The sequence below is a fragment of the Carcharodon carcharias genome, chromosome 12, assembly GCF_017639515.1.
Source record: "Carcharodon carcharias isolate sCarCar2 chromosome 12, sCarCar2.pri, whole genome shotgun sequence".
NCBI lineage: Eukaryota > Metazoa > Chordata > Chondrichthyes > Lamniformes > Lamnidae > Carcharodon > Carcharodon carcharias.
In genome coordinates, this window is record NC_054478.1 from 108,615,010 (window position 1) to 108,633,209 (window position 18,200).

Below are 18,200 nucleotides of genomic sequence, written 5' to 3' on the forward strand. Positions count from 1 at the left end.
AAGAAACTTGTCTCACTGGTCATTCTGTTCAAGCCATGCACTTGTGAATCTGTTGTCACAAACTTGAGTGTGGAGAGGGTCTCTGAGGGAAAAGAGGAACCCCAACAAGAGTCACAAGACTAATTGTTGATTTTAGAGATCTGAATAATGGGAAATAATTATAGAAATTTGAGTTTTGTAGCCATGAAAGAAAATGAGATGTTCTTACACAGTATATGATAGTAAACGGTATGGAAATTCTAAAGAGTTCTTACAAGAGTCACACTTTCAAATCAATAAAAAGCAAATTTAGGTCTGATAGCAGGAAGTTGTTCTTCAAGTAGGTGATTAATTATTGGAATTGACCTCTGGATAAAGCAGTCCTAGAGGCACTTAATAAAACAATTAGATGCCACAGTTGGGGGGACCAAAGGCTCTTTTTGGTGAGTAAATAAAGATGAACACAAAGGCCTTCCTCATCTTCTGATCATCTTCTCTACTTCTACCCTATCAAAATCCTACATAATTTTAAAGATCTCTATCAAGTTGCTTCTCAGTCTTCTCTTTTCTTGAGAAAAGAGTCCTGGCATGTTCCATCTTTCCTGATGACTGTACTTTCTCAATCCTCCTAAAAAGAAATTGTACTTTCTCCAGTGCTTAATTATCCTATTTGTAATATGAGCATAATACACTAAATGTGATCCAAGCAAAGTTATTTCATAAATTTAACATAACCTCTCTGCTTTTGAATTCTATTCCCCTACAAATGAACCTTGGTGCTTTGTTTGGACTTTCTATGGTTATATTAGAAGTGCAGTAGCATTTATATCGCTAGAACCTTAAGCGTCATTAAGTTTTAAATGTATGTTTATAGAAACTTTAATTCATATAAGCACATCCAGTGGATATTGTTTAAAGAAAATTAGCTGCAAAATTCTATATTATCCTATTGTTTTTACTTATGAAGATGTGACTGAACAGTTACATTTCAATTATATTATTAGTGCAGTCACTATTAAAAGGCATGAGAGAACATTATAACATAATACAAGGAAGCAAAGAAAACCAATTAATGCAATGGTGGCAATAATTTCATAATTCTGAATATATAACCTCTTCCAAATGCTTCTTCAATGAGAAGAAAGCTTTTTATGAGCCAGAATTATGCAAAGTTTACTAGCAAGTTACAGAAGCTAGTCTTAATGTAGTTTTACCCAGATTATGCTGCTAAATGAGGAACCTTTCTCATTACCAATATTTCATGTCTGTGGCTTAGTTAGTGCAAGGTTCTTGGAGTTCAACCTCCAATTACTAGCTTGTAGGATTGCCCTGTGTGCTATGTACATCAATTAATTGAAATACAAATAGTTTTGTTCCATTTTACAAATATGCTGTTGGAAATCATTCAGGAATGATCATTTGCACATATTTAGAACTGAATGATAGAGATATTTTCTTAGGAATGAAATATTTTATAAAAAGTGTAGAAGTTTACTAATATACAGAGATGGTGATGGGGTTGAAAAGGGAATGAGACCAGTTGTCTATCACACAACAAAGCAAGGTGATCTTGGAAAATTAGTTTTAGTTGACCATATATGGTGCCAGATTGTCAGATCTGCCTACAGACACTGAGACATTTATTATCATTAAACCTGGTGCTGGGGGTGAATCTAATAAAATATCTGCATTACTTCTTAACAAAATATGCTTGAAATATATTTGATATAGCTAAATGCAGCAAGTATATTTAATATCACAGTCCAGAGTTCAGCAGTTTTGAGATCTGTGGTTTGAATTTTTAGTATGATGTAATGATCATAAATAATATAATACTATTAATGTCTGAGCTCAGATCTCTAAAGTCAGTGATACCTCATGGCTAAATTTATATGCTAACCCCACATAATGAAATGATAATACAAATGCATAAATAAGGTTTACTCAAGACAGTCAAACACACAAAAAAAAAATCAGGGACAAATCTTAGAATCGTATCAGTTGTGTCATTCAAATTAATCGTCCACATTTTCCGTGGAGCAGAATGATCCAGTTAAAAAGATTAAAAGACTTACCCCGTCATTTACCCAGCACTGCTGTCATTTCAAATATATCTACACAATACATTATACCTTCACAATGGCTGGCTGGTTTTATTGCTTTGCTTACTAAGCAAACAGAACAAAAAGACATTGGAAGAGGGAGCAACTGATTAATTATTTAATATAAAAGGACCCTGCCCTTTGTGTGCAATGAGGGTGAGGATAGGATTGGGTTATATAGATTTCCATGAAATCTTCCAGCCCTGAAACTGCAGCAGGGATTACAGTAAAAGTAATGTTTACAGTCAGAGAATCAATTCTATTCAAAGATACGGTGTGCTCAGTCTGGGTTGCCTTCAGAATGTCACACTGAGGCTTTCTATTAGTATATCCTTTGCACTCATAATGGTAAAAAGCTACATTTTTGTGCTGATTGCTGCCAATTATGGTTGTCCTTCTGTAGACACCAATGCTAGAATTTTTACCAGGTATTTTGAATGCTTTTTTGTTTGCATTTTTATGCTAAGGTACTAATTTTTCTTTGTAACTTTGGTATAGATACTTTTTACACCAACTTTAATCATATCAAAGCTTTCTATTCTTGCGCAAATCATTTGTTTAAAAAGGACCAACAAGAGTCCAGTTTTTGAGATAAGGGGAGGCCAAGTTTAATTTTAGTTCTTCCATCGCATTGAAGGGATAAAATACTGAGGAGAGGACAGCGGTGTTGCTGGATGCTCTCCTCTAAGGTCAGGTATCACTCAGATGGTAAACCCAGCAGGTCTGGCAGCATCGGCGGAGAAGAAAAGAGTTGACGTTTCGAGTCCTCATGACCCTTCAACAGAACTAGGTGAATCCAAGGAAGGGGTGAAATATAAACTGGTTTAAGGTGTGTGTGGGTGGTGGGGGGGGTTTGGGTGGGGGGAGAGAAGTGGAGGGGGGTGGTGTGGTTGTAGGGACACATCTCTCACTTCTCTCATCCCTCCACTTCTCTCCCCCCACCCAAACCACCCCACACACACACACACACACACACACACACCTTAAACCAGCTTATATTTCACCCCTTCCTTGGATTCACCTAGTTCTGTTGAAGGGTCATGAGGACTCGAAACATCAACTCTTTTCTTCTCCGCCGATGCTGCCAGACCTGCTGAGTTTTTCCAGGTAACTCTGTTTTTGTTTTGGATTTCCAGCATCCGCAGTTTTTTTGTTTTTATCACTCAGGTGGTACCCGCAACATCAGACAATTTTAAAAGTATTCTATTATCCAGTAAGGTGCATTGCTAATATGCTTACATTTATGAAGAGAGTAATACAGAGCAAAATAACTCATACACCACAGTTTGTGATTGAGCTCCTCACTGTGTTCTCTTAAATTACATTCTTGCATTGACTTTTACAACTCTTCCAAGGTACTTAATGTTAGACTAGTCTGATTGTGTGTATCCAGTACTTTACCAGTCTGTATCTGTATACTTGAAGTTTTACCAGCCTACGCATGTGTATTCAATTCGTACTAGTCTGCTTGTGTGTACCCACTCTTATACCCATCTTCCAACGTGAATTGCATGTTATACCAGTCTACTTGTATGTACTTCATAGAGTTATAGCACTATACAGCACAGAAACAGGCTCTCCGGCCATCAAGCACCTATCATTTCTAATCCAATTTTCCAGCACTTGACCCGTAGCCCTCTAAACTATCGCGTTTCAAGTGCTCATCTAAATACTTCATAAATGTTGTGAGGGTTCCTGCCTCTACCACCCCCTCAGGCAGTGTGTTCCAGATTCCAACCACCCTCTGGGTGAAAAAGGTTTTCCTCAAATCCCCTCTCAACCTCCTGCCCCTTACCTTAAATTTATGTCCCCTGGTTATTGACACCTACACTAAGGGGAAATGTTTCTTCCTATCTACCCTATCTATGCCCCTCATAATTTTGTATACCTCTATCAGGTCCCCTCTCAGCCTTCTCTGCTCTAAGGAAAACAACCCTATCCTATCCAGTCTCTCTTCATAGCTGAAACGCTCCAACCCAGGCAACATCCTGGTGAATCTCCTCTACACCCTCTCCAGTGCAATCTCATCCTTCCTATAGTGTGGCGACCAGAACTGCACACAGTACTCCAGCTGTGGCCTAACTAGCATTTTATACAGCTCCAACATAACCTCCCTACTCTTATATTCTATGTCTCGGCGAATAAAGGCAAGTTTCCCATATGCCTTCTTAACCACCTTATCTACCTGTGCTGCTGCCTTCAGGGATCTATGGACATGTACACCAAGGTCCCTCTAATTCATCTGTACTTCCTAGGCTCCTACCATTCATTGTGCATTCCCTTGCCATGTTAGTCCTCCCAAAATGCATCACCTCACACTTCTCGGGATTAAATTCCATTTGCCACTGCCCTGCCCATCTTACCAGCCCATCTATATTGTCATGTAATTTAAGGCTTTCCTCCTCACTATTTGTGACACTACCAGTTTTCATGTCATCTACAAACTTATTGATCATACCTCCTATATTCACGTCTAAATCATTAATGTACATTACAAACAGCAGGGGTCCCAGCACCGATGTCTGCAGTACACCACAGGCTTCCAACCACAAAAACAACCTTTGACCATCACCCTCTGCCTCCTGCCACTAAGCCAATTTTGGATGCAATTTGCCAAATTGCCCTGGATCCCATGGTCTCTTACCTTCTTGACCATTTTCCCATGTGGGACCTTGTCAAAAGCCTTATTCAAGTCCATGTAGACCACATCAACTGCACTCCTCTCATCTGCACAACTAGTCACCACCTTGAAAAATTAAATCAAATTTGTTAGACATGATCCCCCCTGACAAAGCCACGCTGACTATCCCTGATTAATCCCTTCCTCTCCAAGTAGAGATTAATCCTGTTCCTCAGAATTTTTTCCAATAGTTTCCCTACCTCTGACATTTGACTCACTGGCCTGTAATTACCTGATTTATCCCTACTACCCTTCTTGAATAATGGTACCACATTCACTGTCCTCCAGTCCTCTGGCACCTCTCCTGTGGCCAGAGAGGATTTGAAAATTAGTGTCAGAGCTCCTGCAATCTCTTCCCATCCCTCACATAGCAGCCTGGGATACATCTCACCTGGGCCTGGGGATTTATCCACTGTTAAGCCACAAAAACCTCTTCCTTTGCAATGCTAATTTGTTCAAGTATATCACATTCCCCCTCCCTGATTTCTACACCTAGGTTGTCCTTCTCCACAATGAACACAGATGAAAAGTTATCATTTAAAACCTCACCTATGTCCTCTAGCTCCACACACAGATTGCCACTTTGGTCCCTAATGGGTCCTACTCTTTCCTTGGTTATCTTCTTGCCCTTAATATATTTACAAAATGCCTTGGTATTTTCCTTTATCTTGCCCACCAGTGTTGTTTCATGTTGCCTCTTCACTCTCCTAATTACTTTTTAAAGTACCCCCTACACTTTCTATACTCCTATAGGGCTTCCGCTGTTATCAGCCCTCTGTATCTGCCATAAGCCTCCTTTTTTTTTTCCTTATCTAATCTTCTATATCCCCTGACATCCAAGGTTTCCTGGGCTTGTTAGTCCCACCCTTCACCTTTTACTGCAACATGTTGGCCCTGAACTCTCACTGTTTCCTTTTTGAATGACTCCCACTGGTTTGATGTGGACTTCTCTACAAGTAGCTGCTCCCAGTCCACTTTGGCCAGATCCTGTCTTATCATATTGAAATTGGCCTTCCCCCAGTTCAGGACCTTTATTTCCAGTCCATCTTTGTCCTTTTCCATAACTCCTTAAATCTTACAGAGTTATGGTCACCAACCCCGAAATATTCCCCCACTGATGCTTCCTGCCTGGCTTCATTCCCTAAGATTAGGTCCAATACCACTGCTTTTCTATGTGCTAGCTCAAAAAGCCCTCCTGTATGTACTTTAAGAATCCTGCCCCCCTTTAAGCCTTTCATACTAAGATTGTCCCAGTTAATATTGGGGATGTTGAAATCGCCTAATTACCCCATTATTTTACACTTCACTGAGATTTGCCTGCATATCTGCCCTTCTATCTCCTCCTTACTGTTTGGAGGCTGATAGTACACTCCAGAAGAGTGATTGCCCCCTTTTTGTTTTTAAGTTCTATCCATACAGCCTTATTTGAGGGACCTTCTAAAATACCATCCTTCCTTACTGCAGTAATTGACTCTTTGATCAATGGTTCAATGCCACTTCCTCTCTTATACCCCCCTCCCCCATCATGCCTTAAGATTCCAAACCCTGGAATATTGAGCTGCCAGTCCTGCCCTGTCTCTGTGATAGCAACAATATCATATTCCCATGTGTTAATCTATGCCCTCAGTTCATCTGCCTTACTTGTAAGATTCTTTGCATTAAAATAGATGCAATTCAGCCTTGCATTATTCCCTTGTACCTTAACAAGTCTATATTTGCTCTGCCTTCCAGACTGATTTAGTTTATCTTCTATATTTGGCTGTGCATCACCCCCTACTGTACCTCCACTCTGTTTCCTACCCCCCTGCAAAATGAGTTTAACCCGCCCCCCACCCCCCACCCAACAGCACTAGCAAGACACCCCACAAGGATGTTGGCCCCGTTCCGGTTCAGCTGCAACCCGTCTGACTTGTACAGGTCCCACCTTCAGTGGTGGGACCAGTGATCCAGGAAACTAAAGCCCTCCCTCATGCACCATCTCTTCAATCACGCATTCACCCTCTCTATCCTCCTATTCCTATACTCACTAGCACATGGCACAAGGAGTACATCCAGAGATTACAACCCTTGAGGTCCCGCTTTTTAGTCAGCTACCTAGCTCACTAATTCTTTTTGTAGGACTTCATCCCTCTTTCTACCTATGTCATTGGTACCAATGCAAACCACAATCTTTGACAACTCGCTCTCCTTAATATTAGAATAGTCTGCCTGTGTGTGTGTGTATTGCATCCTATACCGGTCTGCCTGTGCTTGTGTGCACTACATTTATACTAGTCTGTCTGTGTACACTCAACGTAATGCCAGTTTGCCTCTGTGCACTCAATGTTGTACAAGTTTGCTTGTGTGCACTCAATATAACCAGTTTACCAGTACTTAATGCTAAACCAGTTTCCATGCGTGAATTACATGTTGTATCAGTCTCCCTGCCTGTGTGTGTCTGAGTAAATACTGGGATATATAAAATTGTGTTTTGGGAAATACCCAAATATTTTTGATTGCTTCCCTTTTTACCAATGAACGATATAATATGCAATTATAATTGCAATGAGGGCCCATGCGGTTGGCGCCGAGAAGGATGCCAAGTGGTGTTGCCTTGTATGCTATAAACAAAAAGAAAATAAAGTGAGATTACTAACAAAGAAAGTACATCAATAACTGAAAACAGCCTTAGAAAATCAATTCAATGACCATTCGCTTTGCATCTGTGCTTAAACGCTTTCACTTCGTACCCAACCCTTCCCGGTGAACAAAGTGAGCGAGTTTGGATGTGTTTTTGATGAATTCTTTGTGTGCTCTGTGCAGGTGCTGCGATGCAGTATGTTCCTGTGAAGAGGGCGCTGCTGCATTTTCATAAAACGCCTTTACTATTTCTAGATTTTACTTTGAATTTCAAGCTTTACATCTGCTCTTTCAACAATCGGTAATAAATGGCCCGGCGCGACTGGTCGGGTGAAACTACTGAACTGTGAACGCATGTGTGCTTCGGGGATTGTCACAAGGGACAAGTTCCGATCGGCGCATGATTTCCGTTCTTTGTTCCAGGGATGTTGAATTCTTTGCAAGTACACGCTCGGCAACTACAAAGAAGTCAACGAGATGAAGGGGAATGACTGGATCTCGACCCCTGTCTCAGCGCAGGCTCCTGGGAAATTCAAAATTGTAATCGTCCATGGTTATATATATTTGCATGAAATCATTGCATGAAATCCGGGGTACCTTTCTTGATGGTTCGTTTATTAAGTAACAAGTGCAAAAAAAAAGTTTAAAACTACGGTCACTAGCCAGAAATGCAGAACATCAGGGGTCTGTCGGCGTAGTCTGTCGATAAATTAATACTTAACAAGACGAAAGATATATTTGTTCGGATGTAAGTGATGTCACTAATGCAATAATGGCACAAAGCTGAACTTCAAGTCGTTCTCACTCCGTCAGAGGAAAGTTTTATTTGCATTCACTGGGGGAAGGTGCTGTCGATTGGGATTGGACTAGGCGCCAGTGGCTGCATCAGGCAATCCTTCACTTCTAGTTTTTGTAAATCAGTAAGACGGAAGATGGAAATAAGCATCTGAAATTGGCACGTTATTCTTTCTCAAATAAGGCGATGAAGTGTTAACCTTTGACATTTCGAAGCGGGACCATACAAGCATTAGCGAGACATTGCCCTCCTACTCAGCTTTGCGTAGTTATATAGAATCTGCAGCACAGAAACAAGCTAGATCTAGTCTCTCCTGCATATGGAAACAGGCTGGGAGTTTAATCAGCTTCCTTTAATTTCACCCTCTGTAAATATATGTGCAAAATTAGGCTGGGAAATGACATTTTTAAGATACACCATCTTCATGAAAAATGCTCGTCACGTGATTGTCGCTGGCCGAGGCTGAGGGGACGGAAGATGTGATGCTATTGCCTGGGACGCAGAGAAGTAACTAGAGAGGAGAAGATCTTTTTACCTTTTTCAGAGTTACATTATTGTAGATTTTTACATGCTGTATTTGCTATAATTACTATCAGTGCGAATGTGTTTTGTTAGCGGATGGTTCGTCAGCACAAGTTCAACTCTTCATTCTTTAGATGTTCCTAGGCCTGACGTAGGTCATGCTTCAATGTATATGGCATTAGTTTGTGATCCTGGAGGCAGGAACTACCTAGAATTATGTATGGGCACATGGATAGAAAGTAAATGTTATATCTCCACCCTGACAGTCCCTTGCTGGTTAACATGAACAGTGGAACACAACCTGTAAGATCGACCTTGGAACTTAATATTATGCACAATTTCAATAGAAAAATACAAGCCGATGGCCAATACTAGTCTCCTAACAATCTATTGTGCGTGGAGTATGTGCATGCTGGTCACTGGGGAATCATCTCACAATGTGTGAATCTAGTTAACGCCACTGAAGTGATAGAATGGAAAGTATAGATTAATTTGAAGTCGGCAAGCTGTTTAATTTGGAACTGGAGAACAGAGATGAAAGTTCACGAAAGAGCAAATTTAGAAATGGGAAGTAAGTATTTTTCTGTAGGACAGTGAAAATGTGAGGAAAAATGCCAGAGGAGGTCATTAATTCATTGACACTTTTCAAAATAGACCTTCGGCATATCTGTTGAGAAGAGGTCATTAAAATGATGTTCCTTTATTTAAGATATTATCATGATCTGAGAAACGCTCAAAACTTCACATCCAATGAATTACTTTTTGATGTGCCACACCCAATTGCTCCCATCAAGATCCCACAAACAACAAGCGAGACGAGTAGCCAGTCAATCTGTTTTTCTTTGTGCGGTAGGGTACTTCGAACTTTGGACAGAGTTGGCTTGATGGCTGGTATTCTCTTATCGGCCACGAAGCCAAGGATCGTACATTTGATTGAACCTCTCCTCCGTTCTCACTCTCACAAATAACTTTTTATAGCAGCGAAGGAGGCCGTTCGGCGTTTAACGACAATCATCAGAGCCCTCACATAAAACCATTTCGGAAATAATGGGTTGCCCCAAACCTCGAATTATTAGAATGTTAATGCGAAAAGTACACCCACTGATATATTAAAGTTATCTTTAGTGGCGCTGTATTGGATTCAAAAGTGAAGTGGTAGTTATTTTTGTAAGCCATTATTTCACTTATAACTGCACAATGTCATAATACTGGATGACGCTGTTGTCCACTATGAAGCAGCTTAGCCTGTATTGCTACATTTAAAGTGCTTTGCTTTGACTGATCTCTTCCCGTCAACAACGCTAGAGCTTGAAAACGGCGACAGTGGAAAAATAATTTCAGTCCACGATGTGTGTATAACTACCCCATGATGGAAGGGCAGATGTGGGAGGGTGGGTGGATATTCTGGTAGTATTGGGAGAGATGGAAAGCGGTCAATAGCACAGCAATGAAACGACTCCGTTCACACCCAAGTGGTACGGGTTTAGACCCTAAATGTGCCTACATTTAAACTAAGAGAATAAGAGGTTTGTGTGGGTGTCCTGTGCCACTTACAATAAAGGTTGACGCAGGCCGCAAATTGACATGAGGTGCTTCCTCCCAAAGGTAATAGCGCGAGGAACCACGCCCATGTCTAATATTCCTTTATTCATCCGGGATTAGAAATGCTAAGAATGTATTATTTGTTGAACACGAGTGGAACAAATAAAAGATTTAGTTCCAGAATAGCCGCTTCTTAATAGTGGCGCTAGTTATCATTACGTGTGACCACGAACATCTGAGGAGCCAGATCGGGCTAATGCATTTCAAGTGCTTTAATAAAAAGCTGTGGACAACTTGACTTGGCTTCCTTATTTTACAGGCTCAATTACATTACTAATGCCTACGAGTGGCAGTGGAGCCACAATAAAAAAAAAGAAACCTTTATAAGGAAAATTATTTCCTTTTTTTGGTGTGGTGTAAATGATCATGGATACCAACAGCATTGATGGTAATAGTGGAATTGCAGAACTTCAGCACTTACCGTAATACAATTTGTATTAAATAAGTTTGAGATGAATTGCATGTCAATGAATACTAGCTACTTTGCTGTTCTTTCATTTCATATTTATGATGGATGTTGGTCTCTTTTAGGCAAGATCGCCCGGAGGAAGCTTCCAAATATTTAATAAGAGACTTCTGCTTGTTAGTGAGATATTTGCCAAAGCGCCCGCCTTTAGTTAAGACATTATGAACGAACCTATTTTTCACATTCATTTACTTATGACAATGTTTTATTTTAAAACTGGTCTGAGTTAATATACAGGAACATAACTTCTGAAGCTAATGACACGTAGCATAAAGATATTAAAACCATATTAACGCGTAGTCATTTTGAGATGAAACAGGATCCTCACTCTTATTTCAAGTACGTTGTTATTGACTATTATTTCACAATCGTCCCTCTACTTATTTAGCAACTCTGTGTATTGAGTGCTTACACAATCATTTCGTGAGAATGAAGTAACAGGGAAAAGTGGAAGTAGAAATATAATTGAATAGAATATAAATCAGACACTGCTTTCCGATAGAGGTGCTCATTTGTCTCGCATTTCATTGGCTTCCAATGTCAAAACATCCACACAATCCAGCCAATAAATGGGTTTATAAATATTTAGTACATTCGAAAAATGAAATGTGTAATCTACACGTAAGACAAAGAAGCATAATGACAAATATTAAATGGTTAGCACTGATAACAGCATTTTAAAATGACATCTAGGGCTGGTACTGGTTGCCGTGAGATAAGGTACATTTGCAGCTTTAAGGTTCGTCCTGCTGGAGTGGCTGTCCCTGTGTATTGATGTTACCTGGGAACGGCTGCTGACCCGAGGATCCTCCCCATCATCCTGAACCCCTGCTACTCATGTGACACGGCATCTGCTTGGACAAAGCAGGCGCGTTGGAAGCAGTTTCTCTCTGCTCGGGCTAGCAGAAGAGAAGCGAAACAAGGCACGGACTGTAGCATCACACGGTCACACCTCGAATCCTCGACTCAACCGGCATTACAAAGAAGCTTGAGTGAGCCGCTGGCTTAACTTGTGTTCAACTTTTCGGCTTTGGTGGGTAAATTCGACCAAAGAAGCAATGATTACTTCTGCTTGGCCAAAGTGTGCAAGTCAACATAAGTGCTCGGGTGCCTGGGGCTGAATCCTTGATATAAAGGTTTATGTACTTACATATACATTATATTTCCCTACTGTTTAATCCCTTTTAATGGCTACGGCTGTTATTGTCAGCACAAGAAAAGATGCCTGTCATGAAAGGGTTGCTTGCGCCTCAGAACACCTTTTTGGATACAATTGCAACACGATTCGACGGAACTCGTAAGTGTTTGAACTGCATTGATGTGTGTCATGAGTAATGTTTTGTGCAGAAATTGGGGTGGTTTTTGGTGTGGGAGAAAGGAAGGGATGTTTCCAGTCTCAGTTTTAGAAGCTTAATATTTAATAGAGGACGTCTTGGGATTTTTATGTTAAAAGTAGAAACTTTGTCAACCCTGCGGCTTCTATATAAACAGACGGAGCAGACTCTAAAAGCACAAACAGTGTCTAGTTGTAGTAGCACACTTTCACTCCAACTTACTGAAAGCGTAGCCCGAATATAGACCTTCCCTGCAGCCAAAAGACACAGGGGGTGTCTGGCATCGTAATTACAATGTTCAGCCTATTACACCGCCTGCTACTGAAAAAGAAAATGTGTTGGTAACGGCTTTTTGTTATGTGGTAATTGACCAGCTGTGACATGACATCGTACAGTGCTGTAATACGACCCGTTTACAATTAAGGCAGGATTGGTACGTTGGAGTCTGCAGATCTCCAGAATCTCCCAGAGCGACGGAACCCGATTCCCTCCGACAGGCAACAATGCGTTGCTTGGCTGAGAACTGGGAACCGTTAGAAATCTCCCAGCCCATTTCCCTATCTCAGTCTGTTTAATAATGTAACAGTTACAACCGGAATGGTAGATTTTCTTTTGGGATCGCTGTTCCTCGTCCCCTGGTTTCAGCACCATGGTCAGAGACAATAGGGTGATTCCGAAACAAACAGCAGGAAAGCTGCTTTACTCTTAACGACCACGACAGAAGGAAAGGCAAATTTCCCCACTAATGCTGGTCCTTTCGTCCACTTCAGTTCTGAGAATAATTCAGCCGGATAAGTTCAAATAGTTTCAAAAAGAATAACTGCAGTTTAAATATTCCTTATGTTTATGTTCACCATACGTGAAACAGCTGTCCAATTATTTGAATTCTCTTTTAAGAGTAAAACATGCTCTCTCTTTTGGATTACTCTATTTGAATGTTATAAGAACTGGTACTTTAAACGTCGCTGCTCTGTGATTCTAACGATCAGAGTACCTGATACGGACTTCACATAGTTGTGAATATGTTAAATGACTAAAAGTCCCAAAATCAACAATCCTTAATGAAATATTTGCTAATCGCTCGTTCTTTGGCATCGTCTCTTTTAGACATTTGGTGCGCATTTCATTAATGAACCGGAGTAGTTGTAAATATGAGACACCATGCTTTTCTTAAGTGTACAGGAAGTCTGGCAGGGTCTACTCTCTCAGAGAGATAACTCGCATCTGCTACAATATAGTCAAAGACAGTAGGAAGTGAGTGCTCTCGGGTTGCTTGTATTACACTGTCTGCTGCAACAATTGCCGTGAATGATGGCTGCTTAATGTGGGAGAACGCTGGATATTACTGACATACAACACAGAAAGTCAATAGCACAGGACAACACCTGGAGTGGCTGATAGTAAATTGAAGGGGGGAGCACGGAGACCAATTGGGCTCGTTAGCACCAACAATATCTTGGATGGGATGCGTGGCCTTATGGCTCTAAAATGGCATCCATGGTGCACGTGCACACACATATACACACACACATACAGAGTTGGAGGCTAATCGTGTCTCAGGTTTTATGAGTTGAGGGTGTTAACACGCACGCGATGAATGCCCACTGGAACAAATATAAAAATACCTGGAAAAACTCAGCAGGTCTGACAGCATCTGCGGAGAGGAACACAGTTAACGTATCGAGTCCGTATGACTCTTCAACAGAACTGAAGAGTCATACGGACTCCAAACGTTAACTGTGTTCCTCTACGCAGATGCTGTCAGACCTGCTGAGTTTTTCCAGGTATTTTTATTTTTGTTTTGGATTTCCAGCAACCGCAGTTTTTTGCTTTTATCTTAATGCCCACTGGAAATGTGCAGAGCAGGCAGATCATGACACGGTTCAGTGTGCAACGCTGGTTTAACACCAGCAGTGCCACTTTGGAGCTGAGCACGCCAGGTAACGCCCTCTTATAGACTCGCACAGCTGAGTATATGAGAATATGCATACAATAGCAGGAAGGACCTCCCTCCCCCACCAGCGCTACATAAAATGATTATCAACTACTTGCAGATTAGTTGTTGATTGATTTCTTTTGGCTACTGTTACGATACTACACGCGTTTGCTGCTTTCTGTAATTGTTTAAAATTGCAGAAGTCTACACGGAGTGGTGCAGCAGGTGCTGAAGCCTCAGGTGACTTCAAGGTTCTGTACAAACCAGTTGGCCTCAAATACTAGTAGACATTACCCTTGAAATACAATGACTTGGAGAATGAACAGAGACCACAAAATGCAGAGCAGGCTGCTAGAAGAGGGAGAAGAAGATAGTTCTCAGCAGGAAGCCAAATGCTCCCAGGGTGTTCAGGGAGCAATTCTCCTTTCTGAACCTCAGTGAGGAACAACGTGTGTGACATCTGCACTTCAGTAAGGATATCCTCTCTGAAGTTGGCCACCTGCTACAGTTACAATTGCAAGTGTAGCCTCAGAGCAGGGCAAGGACTACATTGCCAATGGCTGTGAAGGTAACCGTGACAATGAATGTTTATGCTACCTGACACTGACCACAGGCTTTCAGGCATGCTTCGCTATGCACCAAATATTTTGGTGTGCATACCCATTAGCATTCTTCTACAGGCTGTCCCATTGAATTCCTCATCTGAGTTCTCTGAAGCAGAACCAGTGTGTAACCTTATTCTCAGTGAGCTGGCATCTGCTCAATCCTTATTCCTTGCCCTGATTGCAACCCACTTGTACTGTGTGCCTCACCACAAGCAGATCCCATTTCAATTCTATCCTCTAAGATACACGAAATGTCAATATCTGAGCTAGGAGGTGCAAGTGTGAAATCAATTGACAGTGCTGTGTCATTATCAATCTTCTCTTTCCTGCACTGCCTGACTAGATTACACATCTTGTGTATCTGAAAGGGAAAAAACACTGGGTAAGGTTCTGGTGCATGAAGCAGGGGAAATAACAGATGCTTGCTTACACCATTTTTGGATTCTAAATCAGAAGAGAGCGTATGATGAGGAGGTAGTATGGGGAGAAGGAGGATTAAGTATAAGGATATCATTCTTCGAATGTTTAGCCTCACTGTTGGCTATGGCCTCTGCAGTGGCCTTCCCACTAATGGCCAGCACCGTGTCCTCCATCAGGGTTAGAATATATATACAGTATGGGTGCACCTGTCCTCCTTTGGTTAGCTCCTGCTGCCTCTGGTTTTGCACCACCTTGATCTGAAAGTGAGAAGAAAGTGTGTCAACATGCATTGTATAGTCTGTTTGGGTGATGTGACTGTCATGGTAGAATAGCTGTCAGGGTCTGCAACCTGTGAGATGTGTGATATGAGTTTTGCAGCAGTGCTATGTGTGTGAGAGTAATGTGAAGCATATGAATGTCAGGTATGAGGCTTGATTGACAGATTTTTGATAGATAAATGATAGGGACATGGCAATGTGAACAGCACCTGAGGCTAGAATATGGCATGTGAAGATGCAGTCATTAACCTTGACCACTCATGTAAGCATACATACATATGAACATTTGAATTAGGAGGAGTAGGCCATTCGGTCCTTCAAGCCTGCACCGCTATTCAATAAAATCGTGGCTGATCTGACTGCGGTGTCAATCTCACATTCCTTCTACCACCCGATAACCTTTGACTCCCTTCTTAGTCAAGAATCTACCTCTGCCTTCAAAATATTCATTGACCTTGCCTCCACCACTCTCTGAGTGAGGTCACTGAATTTCTTGTTTCACTGCATCCAGGTTCTCAGGGCTTGGTTCCTGTCATTGACCTTCTTTGCGATCTGCTCCCACTACCTTTTGTCCATGTCTCACGAGGGCCTCCTTCTGCCCCCACCCCCCTTCAAGATACAAGACACCTTTTCTTTTCAACTCCTCCATGAAGCCCTCATGCATTTCTGAAAGCTGAAGAGCTTGCTCTCTCCCCAGTTGTCCCATTCTTCACTGTTTCCCAGTTCACATGGTCTTCAACCACCACTCCCAGCACTTGATCCAGCCACAATGCACCTTCCCTTTAAGAGGCTTGGTTGAAGTGGTGCTGTTGGCCCCCTGCTGATGTGTTCAGCCAATGAACAGCTCAGTTAGCACTTGCTGGATGCAGAGATCATTCAAATGTGCAGGCAGCAGGAAGTTGACATACTGCTTGCATTGCAATCAAAGGGCAGGGGTTAATCACATAAAGCGATCCTTGTGTCTGTTATTGGTGGCTATTCAACTTAGCCCCCACCTCACCATTAGCTTTATTGAGCATGGCAATGGAGATACTCAAGAACTTTTACCACATGTTAAAGGCTTCAGTGTCAACAGTTATTAATTTTATACCCCACTTACTCAATGACTTGATGCTTTCTTGCCTTCCCTTTAAGATTGTAAAGCAATGAAATCCAAAAAACTCAGACTGATTTAATAGATGTGTAGGATAAAAAGAATCAACACATTTGCTTTGCCTTTGTGTTGTAAATGAATGACTTTTCATTTGGGATCACAGGCAATGTCAAATTCAGTATCAGCAGAAAGCAAAATGAAATTTGAAATTTGAAATATTATGATGTGATACTTGGTCAAACCAATTTAAAATATGTTCAGAATAGCAGCAGGATTCTTGATATTGAATCAACAAGCACTTGCGTGAGCACAACTGGTGTCTGAAATTTTTTGTTAATCAAGTGAGAAAATAGATGGACTAAACATCTGTCAGTTTGTTGACAGAAATATAACTGCAGTGTGTGGCAATTGCCAAGTAATTAACATGTGGGAGTTGGCATCTTTTAGGTTGAGTGTGAATGGCAAAATGTAGATATGTTTTTGGTGGGATGTTAGGTTTCTCAGAAACATGAATATGAGGACTCCTGAAATATGGCTAAAAATTTCATTGTAGATCACATTAGATTCCATTAATTTTGAAGCTAACGCTGAATATAAAAGTCAATTCTAAATCCTAACCTGGGCTCATATCATTTTCATGGATGAGCATTTGCCACGGGGAGCCTGACATAATAACTGCGGATCATTCATCTCAGTCAGGAGCAGCTTAAGAACTAACAGCCACATGTCAAAGTATGAACCGGACAGTTGACATTGGGCCAGATTTTGTTGAAAAATAAAAGCATCAAAATGATGCATGCTTTTATTAATTCACAACTTGACCAGAAAATTGTGAAAAGGATGAGATATCCCACGAGTTGCAAATCGTCACAAGGTGCTAGCTGATTTTCACGACTCAGCCATTGGCTTTATGAAGAAGGTACCTCGTGCTTATTCAACTGATTATTTTCATAAATTCCTGCATTTTTACGAGTAACCCATTTAACACGCTACAGAAATAAGCTTTCTGTAGCGTGTTAAATGGGCTACTCGTGAAAAGCACTTGGCCATTAACAAAGAACAACAAAGAAAAGAACAAAGAAAAATACAGCACAGGAAAAACCCCTTCGACCCACCTAGCCTGCGCCGAACATATTGCCCGTCAACTAAAACATTTTGCACTTCCAGGGTCTGTATCCCTCTATTCCCATCCTATTCATGTATTTGTCAAGCTGCCTCTTAAACACCACTATTGTACCTGCTTCCACCACCTCCTCTGGCAGCGAATTCCAGACACTCACTACACTCTGTGTTAAAAACTTGTCCCGCACATCTCCTCTATAGTTTTCTCCTCTCACATTAAATCTATGTCCCCTGGTAATTGACTCTTCCACCCTAGGAAAAAGCTTCTGACTATCTACGCTGTCCATGCCACTCATAATTTTGTAAACTTCTATCAAGTCGCCCCTCAATCTCCGTCGCTCTAGTGAGAACAATCCGAGTTTCTCCAACCTTTCCTCATAGCTAATAACCTCCAGACCAGGCACGGTTCTGCCATTTACAGTACAATTCCTGCCTGTATTAGATCTTCCAAAATGCATTACCTCATATTTGTCCGGATTAAACTCCATCTGCCATTTCTCCGCCCAAGTCTCCAACCGATCTATATCCCGTTGTATCCTTTGACAATTCTCTTCACTATCTGCAACTCCTCCAACCTTAGTGTCATCTGCAAAGTTACTAATTAGCCCAGTTACATTTTACTCCAAATCATTTATGTATACTACAA

General features: G+C 41.2%; 1 protein-coding gene across 1 annotated transcript in view; it reads left to right on the top strand.

Annotated features, from left to right (window-relative positions):
• Positions 1 to 11,987: 11,987 nt before the first annotated feature.
• Positions 11,988 to 18,200, top strand: part of kcnh3 (potassium voltage-gated channel, subfamily H (eag-related), member 3) — an 856,837-nt gene continuing 850,624 nt past the window's right edge. The window contains exon 1 of the mRNA XM_041200258.1: positions 11,988 to 12,063. Coding sequence (XP_041056192.1) covers positions 11,988 to 12,063 — 76 coding nt within the window. The remainder of the gene's footprint in view (positions 12,064 to 18,200) is intronic.